Genomic DNA, 21,227 nt, shown 5'->3' on the forward strand with positions numbered 1-21,227 from the left:
ATTAAGAACATGAGGCCAAAGGACATTTAAATAGCATAATCTCATGCAAATTTCTTCTTCTACGAGCCCTATGCAAAACAGGAATTCCTGGGGCACCTGGGTGGCTCTCAAGTGGGTTGAGCAACTTTTTTTTTTAAATGTTTATTTTTGAGAGAAACAGAGACAGAGCATGAGTGAGGGAGGGGCAGAGAGAGAGGGAGACACAGAATCCAAAGCAGGCTCCAGGCTCTGAGCTGTCAGTGCAGAGCCTGACCTGGGGCTCAAAGTCACGAACCACGAGATCATGACTTGAGCTGAGATCGGACACTTAACCAACTGAGCCACCCAGGCGCCCTGAGAAACTCTTAATTTCAGCTCAGGTCATGATCTCACGGCTCCTGGGGTTGAGCCCTGGGTTGGGCTCTGGGCTGACAGCATGGAGCCTGCCTGGGATCCTCTGTCCCCCTCTCTCTGCCCCTACCTCACTTGCATATTCTCTCTCTCTCTCTCTCTCTCACACACACACACACACAAAGTAAATAAACATTAAAAAGAACAACAACAACAAAAGGGGGATTCCTGCTTCACAGGGCTGTTTCAAAGACGTAAGATGACCATGGATATAAAGGGGATTGGCAGAGCCAACCCCGGATAACTAGGACTTATATCCTTCAACAGGAAAGAGTAATGAGGCAATGAGCTAGAATGACCAACTCATCCTAGTTCGTCTGGGGATGTCCTGGCTTTAAAGCTGGAACTCCCAAGTCCTGTGAACACTTCCTGCCCCCAAGTCCTGGACAAACCAGGCAGCCAGTCACCCTAGCCAGAGCACTGGAGAGAAGGAGGGTAGCAGTTGCTTGAAGGGAGAGCCTGCATTATTCACCTTGGTTCCCCCTCAGTATCCAGCACAAAGGAGGCCCTCAAGAATCAGTAAGTGAATAAAGGAAATGAAAAATAAATGTAAGTAGAAAAAAGGCAGAATGACTGATAACCTAAAGCCACCCAGAAAGCAGTCAGTGAGTGAATTTCCATGACTGCACCCCCCATGTTAGATACCTCTGGGTCCTGCCAGGCCAATGTCCCCTGTGTGGGATGAGGGGAAGAGCATTGGAAAGGCTGATTTTTTTTTTTTTTTTTTTTTTTTTTTTGAGTAGGCTCCGTGCCCAACATGGGGCTTGAACTCATGACCCTGAGATTGAGAGTCAGAGGCTCTACTGACTGGGCCAGCCAGGGACCCTGAGATAGGGCATCTGATCTGGATTTTTACAGGTTAACCAAATAAATGTTAAGAACCATCTTGCTATAAGAGACTGACACACCAAATCAAGACATTAACAATTTAGGGTCTTAACCTAGAATTCTTCTCAAGAAGTAAAAACAATCTTTGAAGATTCAAGATCCCCTATTGTTAAACAGAGATGCTTCAACAGACTGAGCCTCTGTCTTGATTTCACTGTTACACAGCAGCATCCCTGCTTTGCGCCAGGATTTGGGTGTAGGATACAAAAGATTTCCAAGGATCGATTCTGAGGGCAGACATCTGTGTCCAATGAAAACACCATCTTCCTCACAGCTGTTTTTTAAACGAAATGTCGGGCTGTGCACTGTCCCCCAGGAGAGAATGTGCCACTATTCGGAAAGGAGCCTCCCTCTATCCCTTCAATTCAACACCCTCTGTATAGCCTCCTTTGACACAAAACAGGGAACTCAGAGGCAAGAGGTGATACCCTGAGCTTACATCGTCTTGAAAGGAAGAATAAGGAACTTAGAGGAGAACGATTTAGAGAAGTAGCATGTTCTGAGGCTGGAGCTAAAAGGCCTGAGTGCCCTCAAAAACCAGAAGGCAGTCTACACACCAAACCAGCAGTCTACAAAGTCGGGGAGATCCCTTGCTCGTCATCTTCCTAAAGGACTACTGCAGTTACACGTACTTACTGTGAAAAACAGAAAAGGAAAAAAATCTTGCTCCATGTGGAATGAGAAGTATTTCTTAGATAAAACTGAAAAGCAGCATCGCTGTTACCGTTTGAATCAAACTGGAAGCCCCTTACACTGCTACACAGGGCGGGAGGGGGGGTGGCGGGAAACAGTCTGGCAGTTCCTCCAGGTGTTAAACTCAGAGTCACCATGTGACCCAGCAATTCTCATCCTCCGTATTTCGGTATTTACCCAAGAGAACTGAAACACATGCCCCTACAAAACCTGTACACAAATGTTCAGAGCAGCACAATTCACAATAGCCAAAAAGTAGAAACAACCCAAATGTCTATCAACTGATGAATGAATCAACAAAATGTGGTACAGCCACATACCGGAAGATCATCCAGCCTCAAAAAGAAAATGCTGACACACAGCAGCACAACATGGATGAACATTGAAGACACTATGCTGAGTGAAATAAGCCAGACACAAAGGCACAAGGTACTGTAGGATTCCATTCATATCCAGAGACGCAAAGTAGAATGGTGATTGTCAGGGGCCCGAGGGAGGGAGGGATGAGGTATGTTTAAAGGCGTTAAGTATTTAAAGAGTTTCAGTTTGGAAAGATGGAAAAGTTCTGGAGAAGGATGGTGGTGATGGCGGCACAACCATGTGAACGTATGAATGACACTGAACCATGCACTTAAAGATGGTAAATTTTGGGGCGCCTGGCTGCCCCAGTCGGTGGAGCCTGCGACTCTTGATCTTGAGGTCGTGAGTTCGAGCCCCACGTGGGCTGTAGAGCTAACTTTAAACAAAAAAAAAGATGGTATATTTTGTGTTGTGTATATTTTACAGTAAAAAAATATAACTTTAAAGAAATAAAGTACTGATACACGCTATAACATACACGAACATTTTGCTTAAAGAAGCCAGACACAAAAGGCCAATATTGTAGGATTCCATTTATATATACAAAATGTCCAGAACAGGCAATTTCATAGAGTCAGAGAGTAGATTAGTGGTTGCCAGGGGGTAGGGGAGTGGGGAAAGGGTAGTGACTGCTGATGGGCACAGGGTTCCTTTTTGGGGTGATGAAAAGTTTTGAAATTAAATCATTGGTAATGGTCATATAGCTGTAAATATACTAAAAACTGCTGAATTGTTTGATGTAAAAGGGGCAATTTTCTGGGAAGAGGATTATAACCAAACTATAATTGTTTAAAAGTTCAGCAGCACAGAAAGAAATAAGCAGTTAGACTGCTCTGGAGCACCTACTTCAGGGAAAGGTCTCTGGAGGTGGTCCCATTTCAGAAGCTTCAGGTATGCATAATTCTGGACAGCCACAGGATTTGGCATGGGACTGTCTCCAGAGTCAGCGGCCCCTCCCTCAGCTGGCAGGGCATTTTTATACTTCTGATTCATAAGGTCATCTGCGGCCTCTTCCAGCCACTGGGTGACAAAGTCCAGGGAATCTGAAAAACAAGGCTACGAACATTACTATGACACTCAGGAGGAATTCTTCTCGGAATGACTTTAAGGAAGATCATCCTGAAGGTGTGGTGTATATAGAGTACGGACTTTGGAATCAAATAAAACTTGGTTCAAATCACAGCACTGCTGGTTACTAGCTGAGGTTTATCAGATTCCTACTACAAAGAAATGTACAATACCACCCCATAGGCAGTTGTGAGGATTAAACAAGACAGTAAACACAGAGCATGTATCCAGACCTTGCCACCTGCAGATGTTCAACAAACCACTCCCTTCTCTCCCACCCCGACCGCTGCAGGAGCGGAGGCTGGAAGCTCTGATGACTCCAGCTCAGGGAGATGCAAAACTTCTCGCCCAGAGACAGATGGGAGGAGGCACTGGGGATAGCTTCCCAGTGTAAAGTCTCCTGCACGCTGAAGAGGAGGCCTTTTCCTTGTCTAGATCTTAGTCTCCTGTCAATCTGGTTTGCTTCCAGCCTCGTGGGAGGGGACGTGTACTACGCAGCGTCTGGAATTCTGTTGGGGAACCTGGAGTGTCTTTCATCTGCTCTCATAGACTTCCTCCTTTTCTAAGCTGAGTAACGCAGCGAGGATTCTGAGGGACACGAGAGAAAGATGAGGTTTTTCTCCACCATATGGGAGAAAGTCTCTCTGACAGGTCCTAGAACGTGCTACAGCTCTGCCAGTGGAGGCCACCTTCAAACTAAGGGGGTGGCCCAGGGTATGATGGGGGTCCACTCTTCGCTGCTGCAGGATGCACCTCTGGCTCTGTCATAACAGCGGTGGCACGGATCTCTGTGGCTAGCCGTACCATCCCGATAGCCTTCTGCAGATGGCAGGCTCTTAGCCCACAAGCTTGTACATGTGAGGAGGAAGCAGTAGACTGACCAGCTCAGGGATCGCAGCAGTGGGTCCTTCACTGGGCCCTGGCTGCTGGCACCGGGCTCTCACACTGAGGCTCTTCAGCCTGCACCCCTGATGCCTCCTGAGGGGCAGTACTACACTAGCTGAGAAAGTGAACCACGTGGTCAATCAATTCCGGTCAAAAAGTTCTCAAAATTGATTTCCACATCTGCAAAATGGTGTTAAAAAAGTGCTTCCCTCCTAGTCTTACTGGTGAGGGTTTATATGATAATGCGCACGCACTCTCGGCACATGCCTAGTAGGTAGTAAACATCAGCCAATCTTCTGGTACTGCTTCTTCTACTCTGCTCTTGCCTGATTCCTCCTGAACCATCTCGGCCTTCTCTGCCGGCAGCTGGATGAACACCTGCTCTGGACACTGCATTATCTATTCAGGTCAGGCAACACAATCTATCCAGAGACCACCATTTTCATCTTGGGACCACCAAAGTTATAGGCTAAATAGAACTCATAATAAATTGGATTCTGGGGCGCCTGGGTGGCTTAGTTGGTTAAGCATCTGACTCTTGATTTCGGCTCAGGTCATGATCTCACAGCTTGTTGAGATTGAGCCCCACTTCAAGTTCTGTGCTAACAGTGGAGAGCCTGTTTGGGATTCTCTCTCCTCCTCTCTCTCTGCCCCTCCCCCTGCCCTCTCTCAAAATAAACTTAATACATGAATAAATAGGATCCAAAGATTGTAATTTAATCGTAACATCAGATGCCTGTGCAGAGACCAAAAAGAGTACCCTTGAAAGGCAACACAGTTTTGGGTTCTCTAGTGCTCTGTATTCCTGTAGTCATCTGAGAGGCTTATAAAAATGAGACTTTTTGTGGGTATAAAACCAGAAAGATTTTCTGCATATAGAACAGAGGCAAAGTAAAGTTTCTTCATGTACCTTAGAGGAGAAAGTGAATTAAATAATCACAAGAAGTGTGTCATGTTTTAAAAATCACGGCCAAGCATACAATTTACCTCAAACTGGTTTTTTCATTAAAAACCCATTTTGGGGAGCCTGGGTGACTCAGTGGGTTAAGCCTCCGACTTCGGCTCAGGTCATGATCTCATAGTTCCCGAGTTCAAGCCCCGCGCTGGGTTCTATGCTGACATATCAGAGCCTGGAGCCTGCTTTGGATTCTGTGTCTCCCTCTCTCTCTCTGTCCCTCCCCCTGTTCACGCTCTGTCTCTCAAAAATGAATGAACATTTAAAAAAGAAAAAGATTTAAAAAGAAACATTTAATTTAGGACTTCATGCTTTTAAATTTCTATTCTTATATCCTACTTTTACTTCTCTTGCTTGTCAATAAAGTTTTGTTTTCAGATCCAAAGTCTTGTGCTTTTAAGCCTTCAAATTAGAATGGTCGCATACTAAATTTTAGTTTTGTCTTGAAAACAGTATCATTGTACAAAAAGCTACAGAACTGGAATGGGAAAAACACACAATGAAAGGGCACACAAAGCATTAGACGTACTTGGCTGCTTCTCCAAAAGCTGCTGAAACTTCTTCCTTTCGTATTCAACTGACTGCTGCATGAGATGTGGCCTAATGCTAGTGACAGCAAAGTTCGCCATGTCCACTTTCATTAGGTCCAACACGGAAAAAATTGCCCTGAGAGAAAAGGAAGAAAAGGATTTAGAACAAGGCACTTGTAAAGCAAGCACTGTTTCAGAGGAAAGAGGGGAGCTGATCTGAGAGAGGCTTCTCATTTCAGAAAGGGTAGCAAGTTCGAAAAATCTTGAGAGTGTAGATTAAGAAAACATAAAAATCTAAATAATGGATTGAAAAGACTGCAGATTTTTAAGCCGCCTCTGTCCCCCCTCCCCCCCCACACACACCCTGCCCCCAAGCAAACACAGCTCCCCCACTGCCTGGGGACCCGTTCTTTGGCGTTGGGTCGGCCCTCCCAGCAACCACGGACGAAGGACAGCCAGGACCCAAGGTCAAGGGCAGAGAGCTGACCACTTGCGTCTCCACTCTCCCACACACGTTAATTCACTTTCCCAGGAAGAAAGAACAAGAACTCTCTCCTTTCTCCTCTCCTTTCGCCCCAGGCTCTTAGTTTCAGGGCATGTTTTCTATTCTAGTTTTGGTGGCAGAACTGCACGTTCACACTCTGAATGTACCCAGTGGGCAGACCTGACTTGATGCTAAGGATGCCTTCAATCCTGCAGGTCACACACCATAGCTATTTCTCCAGAGGCGGGAAACTGCTGAGTGACCTACTTGCAGAAGGTGGTTGAGAACCCAAGGTACAGGTTTGGCTGAGGCCCTACACACAAGGGGGAACAGGGTCAAATGTCCTGAGTCCCCTGACACCCTCTGGGACTGACTGAACTGTATGACACAATTACCTTCTGTGTGGGAGTTTATTATGTGTGGAAAGGACACACAGTCTGAGGAACAATTCAGGGTCCCTTCCCTGCCATCCTGTCTACCTCCCAAACACATGGGACAGCCCACTTCTTGGGGGACATTCTGCCTCTCCTCTGAGTACTCCTAGAGGTTCCCCAAAACCACCCGCTGCAGATGAGAGACTGCTGGAAACTGCCACCTGGCGGCCACTGACTGGAGTAACCCATGAACATGTTTGTGCTCAAAGTGTTTTTAAAAACCGCCATTTCCAGCCTCTCCTGAAAAAAATCTAACGATCTGACAACACGGACCCACATTTCTTCACGGCCACAATCAACTGCCTCCTTTTAACAGTGTATGTACTCCCACTTTGCCAGGCTCCCCGCTCCATTCTCTTCCCAGTAGGAATTTATGTTCAGGTTGAGTTTGCTGCAAGCTATCTTCCCCAGAGGTCTCACCTCCTAGGAAACTCCTCCCTTAACTTGGCCAAATTAGAAGCTCTTACTATTTCTAAAGTCTAGCACCATACCCAGCACATAAGAGATGCTCAATATGAGCTTGTTGAATGAGTGAACAAATCAATTTTTAGGTCTTTTTTTTTTTTTAAGATTTTATTTTTAAGTAATCTCCACACCCAATGTGGGGCTCAAACTCAGGACCCCGAGATTAAGAGTCACATGCTCTACCCACTGAGCAAGCCACGCACCCCTTCTTAGGAGGTCTTTTCAATGCTTTCTGAACCCTGAGGTAACTTCATGATGCATAGCATTTTTATATGTACCAAATATTGATATGATATAAAAGAAGCTGAAAATGAAAGGAACTTTTGGAAAGCAACTTGCTAACATGCAATGAGAGTCTTAAAACTGTTCTTATCCTCTGATACAGTAATGCCACTTTAAGAACTTATAGTTAGGAAATAACCTGAAATACAGAAAAAAGTTTTGTACACAAGGATGTTCATGGCAGGATTAAACAGTAAATAATTAGAGGTAATCTAATTGTCCATCTTAACATAGTAATAGTTAACTATATCTACGCAAATGAAGATTTTGCAGCCATTGAAAATGCTTATAGAGAGTTTTAAAAAATAATATAAGTTGGGGGTGCCTGGGTGGCTCAGTCAGTTAAGCGTCCAACTCTTGGTTTTGGCTCAAGGTCATGATCTCACAGTTCACGGAATGGAGCCCCGTATTGGGCTCCATGTTGACAGCGTGGAGTCTGCTTGAAATTCTCTCTCTTCTCTCCCTGCCTCTCCCCTGCTCAAGCTCTCTCTCGAAATAAAATAAAAAAAAAATTTTTTTTAATTATCAATATGATTAGCAGTGATTTTGCCTTTGGGTGGTAAAACCGTGGGTGATTTTTTTTTCCTTCTTTCTACTTTTCTGTATTTAAAAAAAAAATGTTTGCTTTTTAAAAATTCATGAGTATCTACACTCGAAGTCTAAATCTGAAAACGGGCTCTGTATATTAAGTGCACTGAAGGTGATTAACACAATCCCCATACCTGAAAAGGGGCACTATTTCCTTAATATCCTTTAGTTTCTTAACTTCTTCATCTCTAGCAGGTGCACACACTGTCCCCATCATGCCAATAATGAATTCTGCCAGCTTGGAAATGTCTAAGGCCCCATTCTCTGCTTCTTGCTTGATCAGATCCAGATCTAAGACTTCCATTATCTGGTTTCTCAGTCTACTGTGACCAGGCAGCAAGAAAGATAAGAGAGTCTACAAGAGAGCACAGCCAAGTTTAATCAAAGTTTCTTAGTCAGACATCATTTTTCGTTATACACAAAGGAATTTATAATTACCCAAATAAGGCTTTATCAATAGTTACTGTAATACCATAATACAATTGCAACTATAAAACATTTTGACCTTTTAACAAATCTATAGAAAAACATGTTTTCAAATCATTTATTTATTTATTTTAATGTTTATTCATTTTTGAGAGAGAGCACAAGGAGGGGAGCAGCAGAGAGAGAGGGAGACACAGAATCTGAAGCAGGCTCCAGGCTTTGAGCTGTCAGTGCAGAGGCGGACGTGGGGTTTGAACCCATAAACCATGAGATGACCTGAGCCATAACACTTAATCGACTGAGCCACCCAGGTGCCCCTCATTTATTTAAGTAACTAAGTAAGTTAATTAAGTAAGCTCTAAGCCCAACATGGGGCTCAAACTCACAACTCTGAGAACAAGAGTTACATGTTCTACTGACTGAGCCAGCCAGGCATCCGTTTGCAAATCATTTAGACGAGCTATTTAAGCTTCTGTTTAAGGTCTAGGTAGCAATCAACAGGATAAAAGATGAACAAGCTGTTAAAAGTGAGAAAAAACACAGTAATTAACGTGAGCCTCTGAACCAAATACAGATGCCAGTTTCCATGGATACATTTTTCTCTTTCAACTACTGCTAAAGGTATTTGCAGAAAGAGTCTTAACTTCCATTTAATACCTTCTCTATCCCACAGACTGAGTCACTCTTTGGCCATTATAAATTAAACATATCTAAGCCGATTAAAATTTTTATTAATCACCTGTGCTTGGTCAAATAACTTGTTTTCTTTAAATAATTGTTTTAAAAAAATTTTTTTTTTTTCAACGTTTATTTATTTTTGGGACAGAGAGAGACAGAGCATGAACAGGCGAGGGGCAGAGAGAGAGGGAGACACAGAATCGGAAACAGGCTCCAGGCTCTGAGCCATCAGCCCAGAGCCCGATGCGGGGCTCGAACTCACGGACCGCGAGATCGTGACCTGGCTGAAGTCGGACGCTTAACCGACTGCGCCACCCAGGCGCCCCAATAATTGTTTTAAAAAATATAAACCTTCATTTACAAAAGTAAAGCCTTTGGGTTATCACAGCTTGTTTGAAATTTTTAAAAAGGTATTAAGCCAAAAAAAGTCTTAATCCACAATTCAGCAGGTATGTTAACCTCTCAATCCTTCAATTTCTTTAAAGTCTTCTGGTACAGTAACACAGACAGGCTGAATACTCCTAATACACCAGAAAAGCACTACAATTTGCCCTCCATCTCACCTCTTTGATTTCTCCGACAAGTTTGATGGCATGGTCATATGTTGGGGGGTCTTCACTTAGCTGGACACTCAAGCAGTCCCAAAAAGCTTTATGTACAATATCCTTTACTCTCTTCTCCAAGCTGGAAGCAAATGAAAAAAGGAAGAAAAAAAAAATCAAAATATTTGAGGCTCAAATCACTTTCGAAAGCACAAATTCTATGGGTTTAGGGTGAGACATTTTACAAATAATTTAGATGAAGGAAAGATTTCCCAGATATACTTATACCAGTCACATATACTATTTTTAGTTTAGTGATTTACTTCAGTAAGTACCTCACTGGACAGAATAACTTTCAACTAATTTCACAGATGACTTTAGACCAATTAATAGCATATAAGGATATTAATAGCATATAAAAGCATACTGGAAAGTTCAGAGCTGTTTTCTTAATTTTCCCTGTTACCAGAAAGTTTCTTAAGATATTTATGATTAAGTAGTTTAAGATAACAACTCAGCATGTATATAGGCTGAAGGACTTTATTTCTAGAAAATACCCTATTCCTATATGATATATGAGACAATTATTGAATTAGGTACCAAACTAACAACTAACATATAACATCTCATTAAAACCGGTCTCTAAGAGCACCTGGCTGGCTCAGTTGGTAGAGCATGATCTCAGGGTTGGAAGTTCGAGCCCCATGTTGGATATAGAGATTACTTAAAAATAAAATCTTAAAAAAAAAAAAAAATATTTATATTGTAAGAGCAAAACAGGTAAATCTTCATTCTTAATGTGAAAAAGTACTCTCATTGCAGAACATATAAGAAATGCTTGTAAAGTTATATTTAGAAGACTCAAGTGGGCGACAGTATAGCTTGGCAACCCAGCAGTCATTCCTCCTCCCTCCTTGGTTAACAGAATCCCAATCTTTATCATGACACTTTTTTTAAAATTAATTTACTTATTTAGAGAGAGAGAGAACACGTGTGCACACACATGCATGAGCAGGGGAGGGGCAAAGAGAGAGGGAGAGACAGAGAGACAATCCCAAGCGGACTCCCCACTGTCAGTGCAGAGCCCAACACAGGGCTTGATCTCATGACCAACAGATCATGACCTGAGCAAAATCAAGACCAATAGATCATGACCTGAGCCAAAAAATCAAGAGTTGGATGCTCAACCAACTTAGCCACCTAGGTGCCCCATATGATGGCACTTTTACAATTATAATGAGCAATGATTTTTATTATGACAATATATTTTAAAAGACACATTTTACAATCAATAGAGTTTAAGATTTGATAGGATATGTACCAGGTGCTAGGGATATAGAGAATAATGCATAATCCTTTGTCTTTGTAGAGTTTATAATCTGGTGAAGAACACTAGTAAACCAACACTAGGAAACCAACAACTATAGTATGATGTGATAGTTACAAGAAATGAATGAAACAATACAATGAAAACACAAGATAGGACACTAGGCCCTATGCAGTAGGGAGAAGCTAACATGAAAGATTTCCACAGGAGATTTCCTAGACCTTTTATTTAGGAGCAGTAGTCCTGAGATCAACTTTCAAACACTAGTAATTCTGAGTATAGACATTTTATTTTTTTAGCAACTACATACAAAAGGAAAAATACATTTGAATATACTGACATCAAGTGGAGAAGACCTTTCCAGAACTGGGAAATGGCAGAGTTCCACTAAACAAGGTAACTCAGTAACCGCCTTACCTGTCTTCTGGTAATTCAACTGGTTTAATCCGAAAGTCTCCATTTACTACAATTTCATGGGCTAGAGCCATGTTAGCAACTCCTTTCGCTGTATCTAGAAGTTCTTCTACTGTCACAAATCGAGGAGGACTAGCTGTAACAAAACCCAGTGTAAGAGATTCGCTTCTCTAGATTAAAATTTCTATTAAACTAAGGAGAAGGCAGTGGTTCTGGTACCAGCTAATAACTTCAGCTATGCCTCTATTTATGAAAATATTCTGGCAATTTCAAACAACAGAATTTTACCTATTTCATTTTTCTTTTAACCTGGAGTCCCAAAAGCAGAGACCATTTCCAATTCTCAAAATATCTGGACTTTTTACTTAAGACTGGTCAGTGGAAATGATTAAATTAAATGGAGACAAACTTTTAAAGTCACAGACTATCAAATTTCCCAATACGCTGAGGGTTGTTTTCTTTTTTTTTTTTTTATTAAATTTTTTTTTTTCAACATTTATTTTTATTTTTGGGACAGAGAGAGACAGAGCATGAACGGGGGAGGGGCAGAGAGAGAGGGAGACACAGAATCGGAAACAGGCTCCAGGCTCCGAGCCATCAGCCCAGAGCCCGACGCGGGGCTCGAACTCACGGAGCGTGAGATCGTGACCTGGCTGAAGTCGGACGCTTAACCGACTGCGCCACCCAGGCGCCCCATGAGGGTTGTTTTCTGATCCCTTTGCTTTCTGTCTACCCTAAATTTTATTTAAAAAAAAAATTCTTTTAATGTTTTTATTTATTTTTGAGACAGAGAGAGGCAGAGCATGAGCAGGGGAGGGAGAGAGAGAGAGGGAGACACAGAATCCGAAGCAGGCTCCAGGCTCTGCGCTGTCAGCACAGAGCCCAGTGTGGGGCTCGAACTCACGGACTGTGAGATCATGACCTGAGCCGAAGCCGGACGCTTAACCGACTGAGCCACCCAGGCGCCGCTATCTACTCTAAATTTTAAAAAGGAGACACCAGATTTAGGATTTCCTCATTTGCTCCCATCAGCAGTTTATATTTTGCTCCACCACTAATACTGTGCCAGGAATGAACCTTGTCAAATTAAAATTTCACCAAGTAGTCTAGGGTACCAGTGCTATTCAGAGAATGCTAAAACCACTACCCTGTATAGGATACTAAGAATGTTTTATAACCGTAATTTGAAAAGCACTGACCTGGAAGAGGACTATATTAATTTTCTGTGATGGTGATAAGATCTGGGCTTAAAATGAGATAAATAATTTCCTAGTTTGCACAGGGTTTAACAATTATGAAGATCTTAGGTTAGTAAAAAATTATTTTCCTTCCTCTTTACTTTTTTCTTTTGCTCACAAACAACAACAACAACAACAACAACCAAAAAAAGGAACCAAATCTAAGAGCTGGTCATATCCTGTTTGGTAAAAATCTTTATCCAGTCACATAAGGGGAAGTTGGGAACACTCAACAAAAATCCTTCTCTGTATTTCCACAGAATATTAATAAAAATACTAAATAAATAAATAAATAAATAAATAAATAAATAAATAAATAAATAAATAAAATTTGCTCCATGGATATTGGCAAAATATAATGAATATATAAAAATCAGAGCCCAGATTGACAACTTCATAATACTGAGAATTTCTATTTCTGCCAAATTGATCTACTGATAAAACGCAATCCCAGTTAAAATCCCAGCAGGTTTTTTGTTGAAAATGCCAAACTGAGGGGCATCTGGGTAGCTCAGTTGCTTAAGCATCAGACTCTTGGTTTCAGTTCAGGTCATCTCACAGTTCATGAGTTCAAGCCCCACATCGGGCTCTGTGCTAACAGTGTGGAGCCTGCTTGGGATTCTCTCTCTCCTCCTCTGTCTCTCTCAAAATAAAGTAACCTTAATAAAAAAATGCCAAACTGATTCTCAAATTTACATGGAAATGCACAGGACCTAGACAAGTGGAAACTATTTTGAAAAAAGAATAAAGTTGCAGGACTTAAACTAATTTCGAGACTTACGATAAAACTGCAACAATTGAGACAGTGTGTTTCTGGCATGAAGACAGATATACAGAGCAAGTGAACAGAGGACCTAGAAATAGACTGATACATACATACATACACACATACGTGTACATGTGGTCAATAAGCAAGAAATGGTGTTGACACAATTAGCTATCTGTATGGAAAAGAATGATCCTCAACCCTTACTGAACAAGATAAGTAAAAAACAAATTCAAAATGGACCACAGACCTAAATACAAGAGCTAAAACTGTAAAACTTCTAGGAGAAAGCACAGGTGAAATCTACCTTGAGTTAGGCAAAATTTCTTAGAGTAAGATACAAAAAACTCAACATAAAAGAGGAAAAAATTGATGAATTGTGCTTTACCAAAATTTAAAACTTTTGTTCTGTGTAAGACTCCTAAAAAGAATATAAAAGGCATGCCAGATAGGAGAAAATATATGCAAAACACAAATCTGATAAAGGACTTGTATCCAGAACATATTAAGAACTCTTATAATAATAGACAACCAGTAAAAAGTAGACAAAAAGTCTGGACGTTTCTCTCAAGCAGATAGATACACAACAGGCTAAGAACAGATGCTCAACATCATTAGTCATCAGTGAGAGATAACAGAAAATATACATATTGTTCTCTGACCCTAGTTCCTGGCACAAAACTCCTAGAGCCCTTATAATTTCCTAAGTGATAAGAACACTAGGTGCATCTCTTGTTTTAATATTTGGCTTTTGACCCCCTCCCTAACACTGGGCTCCTAAAAACCTTTCTTAATCCCTAAGTGATAAGCACTAGCAGCATATTTTGTTCTACTGAGATGACTCTGAGCTCCTGGATGGCTTCTGGATGTGGGTGGATCACTAGAAAGACCAATCCATGATTAGAAGGTTGGAATTTTCAGCCCTATCCTCCAGAGAGGATTCCATACTTAGGGCTGAAAATGGAGTTAATAATTGATCATGCCTACATGAGGAAGCCTCCATAAAGTCCCAATAGTAGAGGGTTCAGAGAGCTTCCAGGTTGTCCAACACATCCATACCAGGAGGGTGATGCACCCCAACTCCATAGGGTCAGAAGCTCCTGCACTCAGGACCCTCCCAGACCTCACCCTATATATTTCTTCATCTAGCTGTTCACTTTTATTTATCTTTTTTTTTTTAATTTTTTTTTTTTTTTTTTTTTTTTTTAACGTTTATTTATTTTTTTGGGACAGAGAGAGACAGAGCGTGAACGGGGGAGGGGCAGAGAGAGAGGGAGACACAGAATCGGAAACAGGCTCCAGGCTCTGAGCCATCAGCCCAGAGCCCGATGCGGGGCTCGAACTCACGGACCGCGAGATCGTGACCTGGTTGAAGTCGGACGCTTAACCGACTGCGCCACCCAGGCGCCCCATTATTTATCTTTTAATAAACTGGTATACATAAGTGTTTCCCTGAGTTCTGTGAGCCACTCTAGTAAACTCTAGTAAATTAACAGAATTTATGAAAGGGACGCTAGAATCTCCAATCTATAGCTGGTTGGTCAAAAGCACAGGTAATAACCTAGATTTGTGACTACTGTCCAAAGTGGAGGGATGGGTGTGGGACTAAGCCCTTCACCTGTGAGATCTGATGTTATCTCTGCATAAATAGTGTCAGAATTGAGTTGAATTATAGGAATTCAGGTAGTATCACAGAAAATTACTTGGTGGGGGAAAATGACCCCACACATTTGGTGTCCAGAAGTGATCTACTCTATGTGAATACTAAAGAGACACAGGCACCCGGGAGAAAAACACAGGAGGAAGGACTGGGTTTTGCCCCACACAGGTGGAACATTGTAGGTTTTTCCTCTGATTTTATAATCAGGGAAATGCAAATTAAAACCACATTGAGGGGCACCTGGGTGGCTCAGTTAAGCGTCTGACAGCTCGGGTCATGATCTCATGGTTCTTGAATTTGAGCCCTGCGTCAGGCTCTGTGCTGACAGCTCAGAGCCTGGAGCCGGCTTCAGATTCTGTCTCCCTCTCTCTCTGCCCCTCCCCCCCAGCTCACACTCTGTCTCTCTCAAAAATAAATAAACATTAAAAAAAAAAAATACCCACACTGAGATACCACTACATACATAATAGAATGGCCAAAATTAAAGAGACTGATCATAACCAACTCTTGACATAGCGGCAGAGCAGTTGGAAGTCTCAAACAGTAGAAATAAAAAATGGTACAGTCACTTTGGAAAACAATCTCTTGGTTTCTTATAGAGTAAAACATACACTTATCACATGACCCAGCAATTCCACTCTTAGGTCTTTACACAAGAAAACTATGGCCCTATGAAGACCTGTACTCAAATGTTAATAGCAGCATTCTTCATAACAGGCAAAATCTAGAACTAATCCAAATGTCAATCAACTGCAGAATGAAGAAATAGTATAACCATACAATGGAACAGTACCCAGCAATAACAAAGGAAGAAACTGATACATGCAAAAACACAGATGAATCTTAAAAGCATTATCCCAAGTTAAAGAGTCAGATAAGAGACTATATACAGTATGATTCCATTTATTTGAAATCATAAAAAGGGCAAAATTATAGAGATAGAAAGTAAGTGGCTGCCAAAGGCCAGAAGACAGTGGGAAAGATTCACCGTCAAGGGGCAGGACTGTGGTAGTAGCGACACAACTGTAAATGCATTTGTCAAAACTCAAATTACATGCTTAAAATGGAATTTTATTATATATAAATTCTACCTCAATAAAATTGATTAAAAATTCAAAGGCGGGGGGCACTTGGAGGCTTACTTGGTTGACCATCGGATTCCTGGTTTTGGCTCAGGTCATGATCACACGGTTTGTGAGTTCAAGCCCCGCATTGAGCTCTACGCTGGTGGTGCGGAGCCTTCTTGGCATTCTCTCTCTCTCCCTGTTGGCTCTTGCTCTGCTTGTGCCCTCTCTCAAAAAATAAACTTAAAAAAAATTCAGGGGAGCCTGAGTGGCTCAGCCAGTTAAGCTTCGGATTTCAGTTCCACATCAGGCTCTGCACAGACAGCACAGAGCCTGCTTGGGATTCTCTCTCTCTCTCCCTCTCTACCCCTCCCCTGATCATGTTCTCTATCTCAAAAATAAACAAACATTAAAAAAAATTTTAATAGATAAACTAAAAAAAATTCAAAGACATTTAGCAGGAATTTGCTATATATATATATTACTATTAAATTTATTCAAGCTAATATTTTCTGTTACCATGTATCAGAAAATGGAACTTTCACTGTGATATATCAACATCAAACGTCAGGAATTATTAAACTGCATAGAGTTCTTATCCCTTTTAAGATTTTTTTTTTTTAAAGTAATCGCTACACCCAATGTGGGGCTCAAACTCACAACCCTGAAATCATGAGTAATGCACTCCACCAACTGAGCAAGCCAGGCATGCCAAGTTCTTATCTCTTAAAAAGAGATTCGGGGCACCTGGGTGGCTCAGTCAGTTGGGTGTCCAACTTCGGCTCAGGTCATGATCTCGTGGTCCGTGAGTTCGAGCCCCACGTCACGCTCTGTGCTGACAGCTCAGAGCCTGGAGCCTGTTTCAGATTCTGTGTCTCCCTCTCTCTCTGACGTTCCCCTATTCATGTTCTCTGTCTCAAAAATGAATAAACATTAAAAAAAAAATTAAAAAAAAAAAGATTCAGAAGGACCACCTCAGGTCATGGTTTCACAGTTCATAAGTTGAAGCCCTGTATCAGGCTCACTGCTGTCAGCCCAGAGACCCCTTTGGATCCTCTGTCCCCCTCTCCCTGTCCCTCCCCCTCTAGGGATCTCTCTCTTTCTCTCAAAAATAAACAAACATTAAAAAAAAAAAAAAAAAAGCCCCATCATCAGGGCTTCCAAGTTTGGTTTTGACCCTGGTTTTGCAAAAATCTTCAAATGTCTAATCATCTTAAATTTATGAAAATAATAGAAACACGCCAAGTTTTCACAATTAATTTACCATTTTTCAACAATTTAGGGCATTTGGGTAATGATAAATACACAGTGTTTTTATGCTACCTAGTCATGAAACACAAGGGACAGAGGAAGGAAGAATTTCAGCTACCTCCAGACTCTTGAATGTGACCTTGAACAAGTCATTTTAAATCTTCCACAGCCATTATTTCCTAATATGCAAAAAGAAGACAGTAAAACCAAAGGAATGTTCCATAGAAGATGAGACTCTTCCAAATTATACACAAGTGTGTTCTCATGATTTGGGGCACATTTGGGATAAAACAGCTTGTACCAAGTGCTAAGAACATGAGACACCAGGAAGAAGAAAATTTACAGAGCTGTCCAAGTTAGAGACTACTTAATCAAACTTATTAATGAAGGATACCTGATCAAAAAAGCTAAAAGCTACAATTCTAAGATAGGATCAGGATAGGTTACAGGTCTACATACACAGAAACTGGTAGCTGCATACTAATTACAGGGTTGTGGGTGGGATTTTTTGTTTTGTTTTGAGAATTCTCAAATTTACCAATTTCATGAGAATACAAAGATACAATTCAGTGGACAACATGGTTTCACTTCAACTTGTGAAGAGAACCTGTGAAGAGTTGTAATAAGAGCCATAAAAAATGGTAAGGTCACATGTATTTTACCCTGGAATTTATTTTACTATGCAATATAAAGCTAAAGCTGCTGCTGATTCCCTTATAGCATTTGTGCACTGATACCCTGTTAAAGAAACTGAAAACCAAACCAAGTAAACATGCCCTTTGGGAAGCTGGTGAATAGATTCAAAATAAAATGAAAACCTAATTCAGAATGTTCCTACTCTCTACCTTTCCTTACTGAGTTGTTCTGTAATCTGAGAAGTCCATACACTCTAAAGATATGCTTCTAGTCAGACAAGTGGTTGGACATTTATGGATGGCTGATGGCAAATATCACCCAAAACTACTATAGAGGGAGCATAGTGAAGCACGGGTAAAGTTTATCTACAGAACCTACTGCGCTGTAGAAATTGCTTGTTATTTTGTCTTCTTCACTACACTGCAAGCTCCATGAGGTAAGAGACCTTGTAGGCCTGACTCACTGCTGTATCCATGATACATAATATTCATTCAATAGAAAAAAATATTGTTTTTGAGAGAAAGAGAGAGAGCGCAAGTGGAGGAAGGGCAGAGGGGGAGGCAGAGAGAGAGAATCTTAAGCAGGCTCCATGCCCAGCACTGCCCAGCAAGGAGCCTGATGCGGGGCTCAATCTCACCACCCTGGGATCATTACCTGAGCTGAAATCAAGAGCCGAGTGAGCCATCCGGGCACCCCGCATTCTATAAATACTGACTCACTGACTAAACACAGAGACACTATAACTCAAAGTCTAGTCATGAGCTTTAAAAATATAGGAACTTAGGGGCACCTGGGTGGCTCAGTCGGTTAAACGTACGACTTCGGCTCAGGTCATGATCTCACCACTCATGAGTTCGAGCCCTGTGTAAAGCTCTGTACTAACAGCTCAGAGCCAGGAGCCTGCTTCAGATTCTCTGTGTGTGTGTCTCTCTCTCTCTGCCCTTCCCCTGCTCCCACTATCTCTCTCTCTCTCTCAAAAATAAACATTTTTAAAAAATGTAATAACTTACGGGCAGCTGGCTGGCTCGGGGTTGCGAGATCAAGCCCCATACTGAGTGTGGAGAGTACCTAAATAAATAGGCTTAAAAAAAAATTAAGAACTTGTGCCATCCATTTATCTAAGGATGACTGGGATATACTAATTAAACTCACAAAGACCTGATTTAATAAACCAAAATGCTAAATGGCAAATATTAACTGGGATAACAATGTGAAGTTTTTCATCTGAATACAGCATCTTCTACTGGTCAAAAGGTGATTAAACACCAGAACAGAACAGGCTTTGTGAGCAGAGTATATGGAAGTAGAGAATCTCAGGGGAGATATTAATTTGCAGCTGACTGATCTTTATTTTTAGAGATGTAAACATCTCTATGTTTACAGAACAGATTATCTTTTAGAATCAAAGCACCACCTCGGACTAGTGCCAGCCAATTCCTACAAGGAAGCCACTCGTCCTTTTTCAATATTCTGTATCACTTACTGAAGGTTCTGCACCCAAATCCCAATGTGTACAGGGGCGGGGTGAGGTGCTTCCCCCCAACACTACCAAACAGTTGTCAGAAACCAGCTGGGTGTCCTACAATTCAATTGAGTTTTGACACTATCTACCTGGAGATACTGTCAGACCCCACAGGTTAAGGGTTCAGTTCTACAAAACTGCCCTAGTTGCAAGTCCAGGCGGTCATGGGTGCTATAGACCAGAGGTTCTGATGACTCCCTCCTTGGGTTTGATTTGCTAGAGTGGCTCCCAGAACTCAGAGAAACATTCTACTTACCAGGTTTACTGGTTTAGTATAAAAAGATATAACTCAGAAGCAGCCAGATGAAGAGATGCATAAGGGCAAAGTATGGGGAAAGAGTGCAGGGCTTCCCTGCCCTGAGGGTGTGCACCACTCTCCCAACACCACCCACTGTGTATTCACCAACCTGGAAGCTCTCCAAACACAGTCCTTTTGGGTTTTTATGGAGGCTTCATTATATAGGCATGATTGATTAAATCACTGGCCAGGGGCAATTGATTCGACCTCCAACCCTCTCCTCTCCCCATGCTGAAGGCTGGGGGATGGGACTGAAAGTTCCAACCCTCTAATCACAGGGCTGGGTCCCCTGGCAACCAGCCCCCATCATTAGGTTACCTAGGTGCTTTCCAAAAGTCGCCTCATTAACATAACAAAAGACACACTTATAGCACTTAGGAAATTCCAAAGGCGCTCTTTGCCAGAAACTGGACAAAGACCAAATATATTTCTTATTATTAATCACAATATCATAGTTACCAATAGCAATTCTAACCTTAAAATATTACTCTATTATAACTTGCAAGACTAAAGGTTGTCTCTTTGCTATTTACATTTTAATTTGTAGAATTCCAGAAGGGATTTTAGAGTTACTAGAAACTCAGTAGCTACTCATTTACACAGTTTGGAAAAAAAGTCTGCAGAGATGATTTCATACTTTATAAATTCCTATTTATGCTGTATATGTACAGTGATGCTTCTTGATGTGGCCCCCAGGCTGTGGGGCCTGAGCTTTACCACAGCCCTGTGCCTACCTATTATTATAAGGAGAAAGAGCAAGGAAGCCAGAGGAATATTTTAGGGCACTGATTTTCTATTCTGTTTTGGTATGGACTTATCTATAAGAATTTAATTAAATCTTCCATAACCTTCTTCCTAGAAAAATGCACATGCACACAAATGTTGATAAACTTTTTTGGCTGTTCCTGGATCCCCTAACACTTAATCATGGGTTCCAGCGTAAGGACTCTTGCCTTAAGGACATACCTACATACAGTCAAAGATAATGAATGTAGTCTAGTATTGGCTTGATATTAATTTGGAGTCATGCCATTAGACTGACAGGATGCCAAAGGCAAAGCCATCAATTAAAGAATGACTAAAGATCTAAACCAAAGGTCCTCCTTTATCAGGAACTGTAGTGATAAAACCATCATGTTGGCCATCTGCATCCATATTACAGCAATCAGTCCTGGTATCTTTAAATGCAACAGATGACATGTAGTATTAACAATATTTATTGAACATTTATTAGATGCCAAGCATTGTTCTAAGTGCTTTACATGAAATCATTTAATCTTTACAACCATCTAAGAGATAAGTGTATTTTCCTCATTTTAAAAATGAGAAAACAGGGGAGGCTGACTGGCTCAGTCAGTAGAGCATGTGACTCTTGATCTCAGA

General features: G+C 41.5%; 1 protein-coding gene across 6 annotated transcripts in view; it reads right to left on the reverse strand.

Annotated features, from left to right (window-relative positions):
* Positions 1–21,227, reverse strand: part of TCP11L1 (t-complex 11 like 1) — a 35,094-nt gene that overhangs the window by 9,406 nt on the left and 4,461 nt on the right. For 5 of the 6 annotated variants that reach the window (XM_086677722.1, XM_086677723.1, XM_086677727.1 and 2 more), the window contains exons 3-7: positions 11,413–11,545; positions 9,690–9,810; positions 8,157–8,377; positions 5,769–5,905; positions 3,178–3,374 (exon numbers count right to left, since the gene is read on the reverse strand). In XM_086677722.1, the coding sequence (XP_086533848.1) occupies positions 3,178–3,374; positions 5,769–5,905; positions 8,157–8,377; positions 9,690–9,810; positions 11,413–11,545 (809 nt within the window). The remainder of the gene's footprint in view (positions 1–3,177; positions 3,375–5,768; positions 5,906–8,156; positions 8,378–9,689; positions 9,811–11,412; positions 11,546–21,227) is intronic. The other variant, XM_086677728.1, reaches the window with a different exon arrangement.

The sequence above is a fragment of the Puma concolor genome, chromosome D1 (assembly GCF_028749965.1).
Source record: "Puma concolor isolate L17-30 chromosome D1, mPumCon1.1.hap2, whole genome shotgun sequence".
In the NCBI taxonomy this organism is placed as follows: Eukaryota; Metazoa; Chordata; class Mammalia; order Carnivora; family Felidae; genus Puma; species Puma concolor.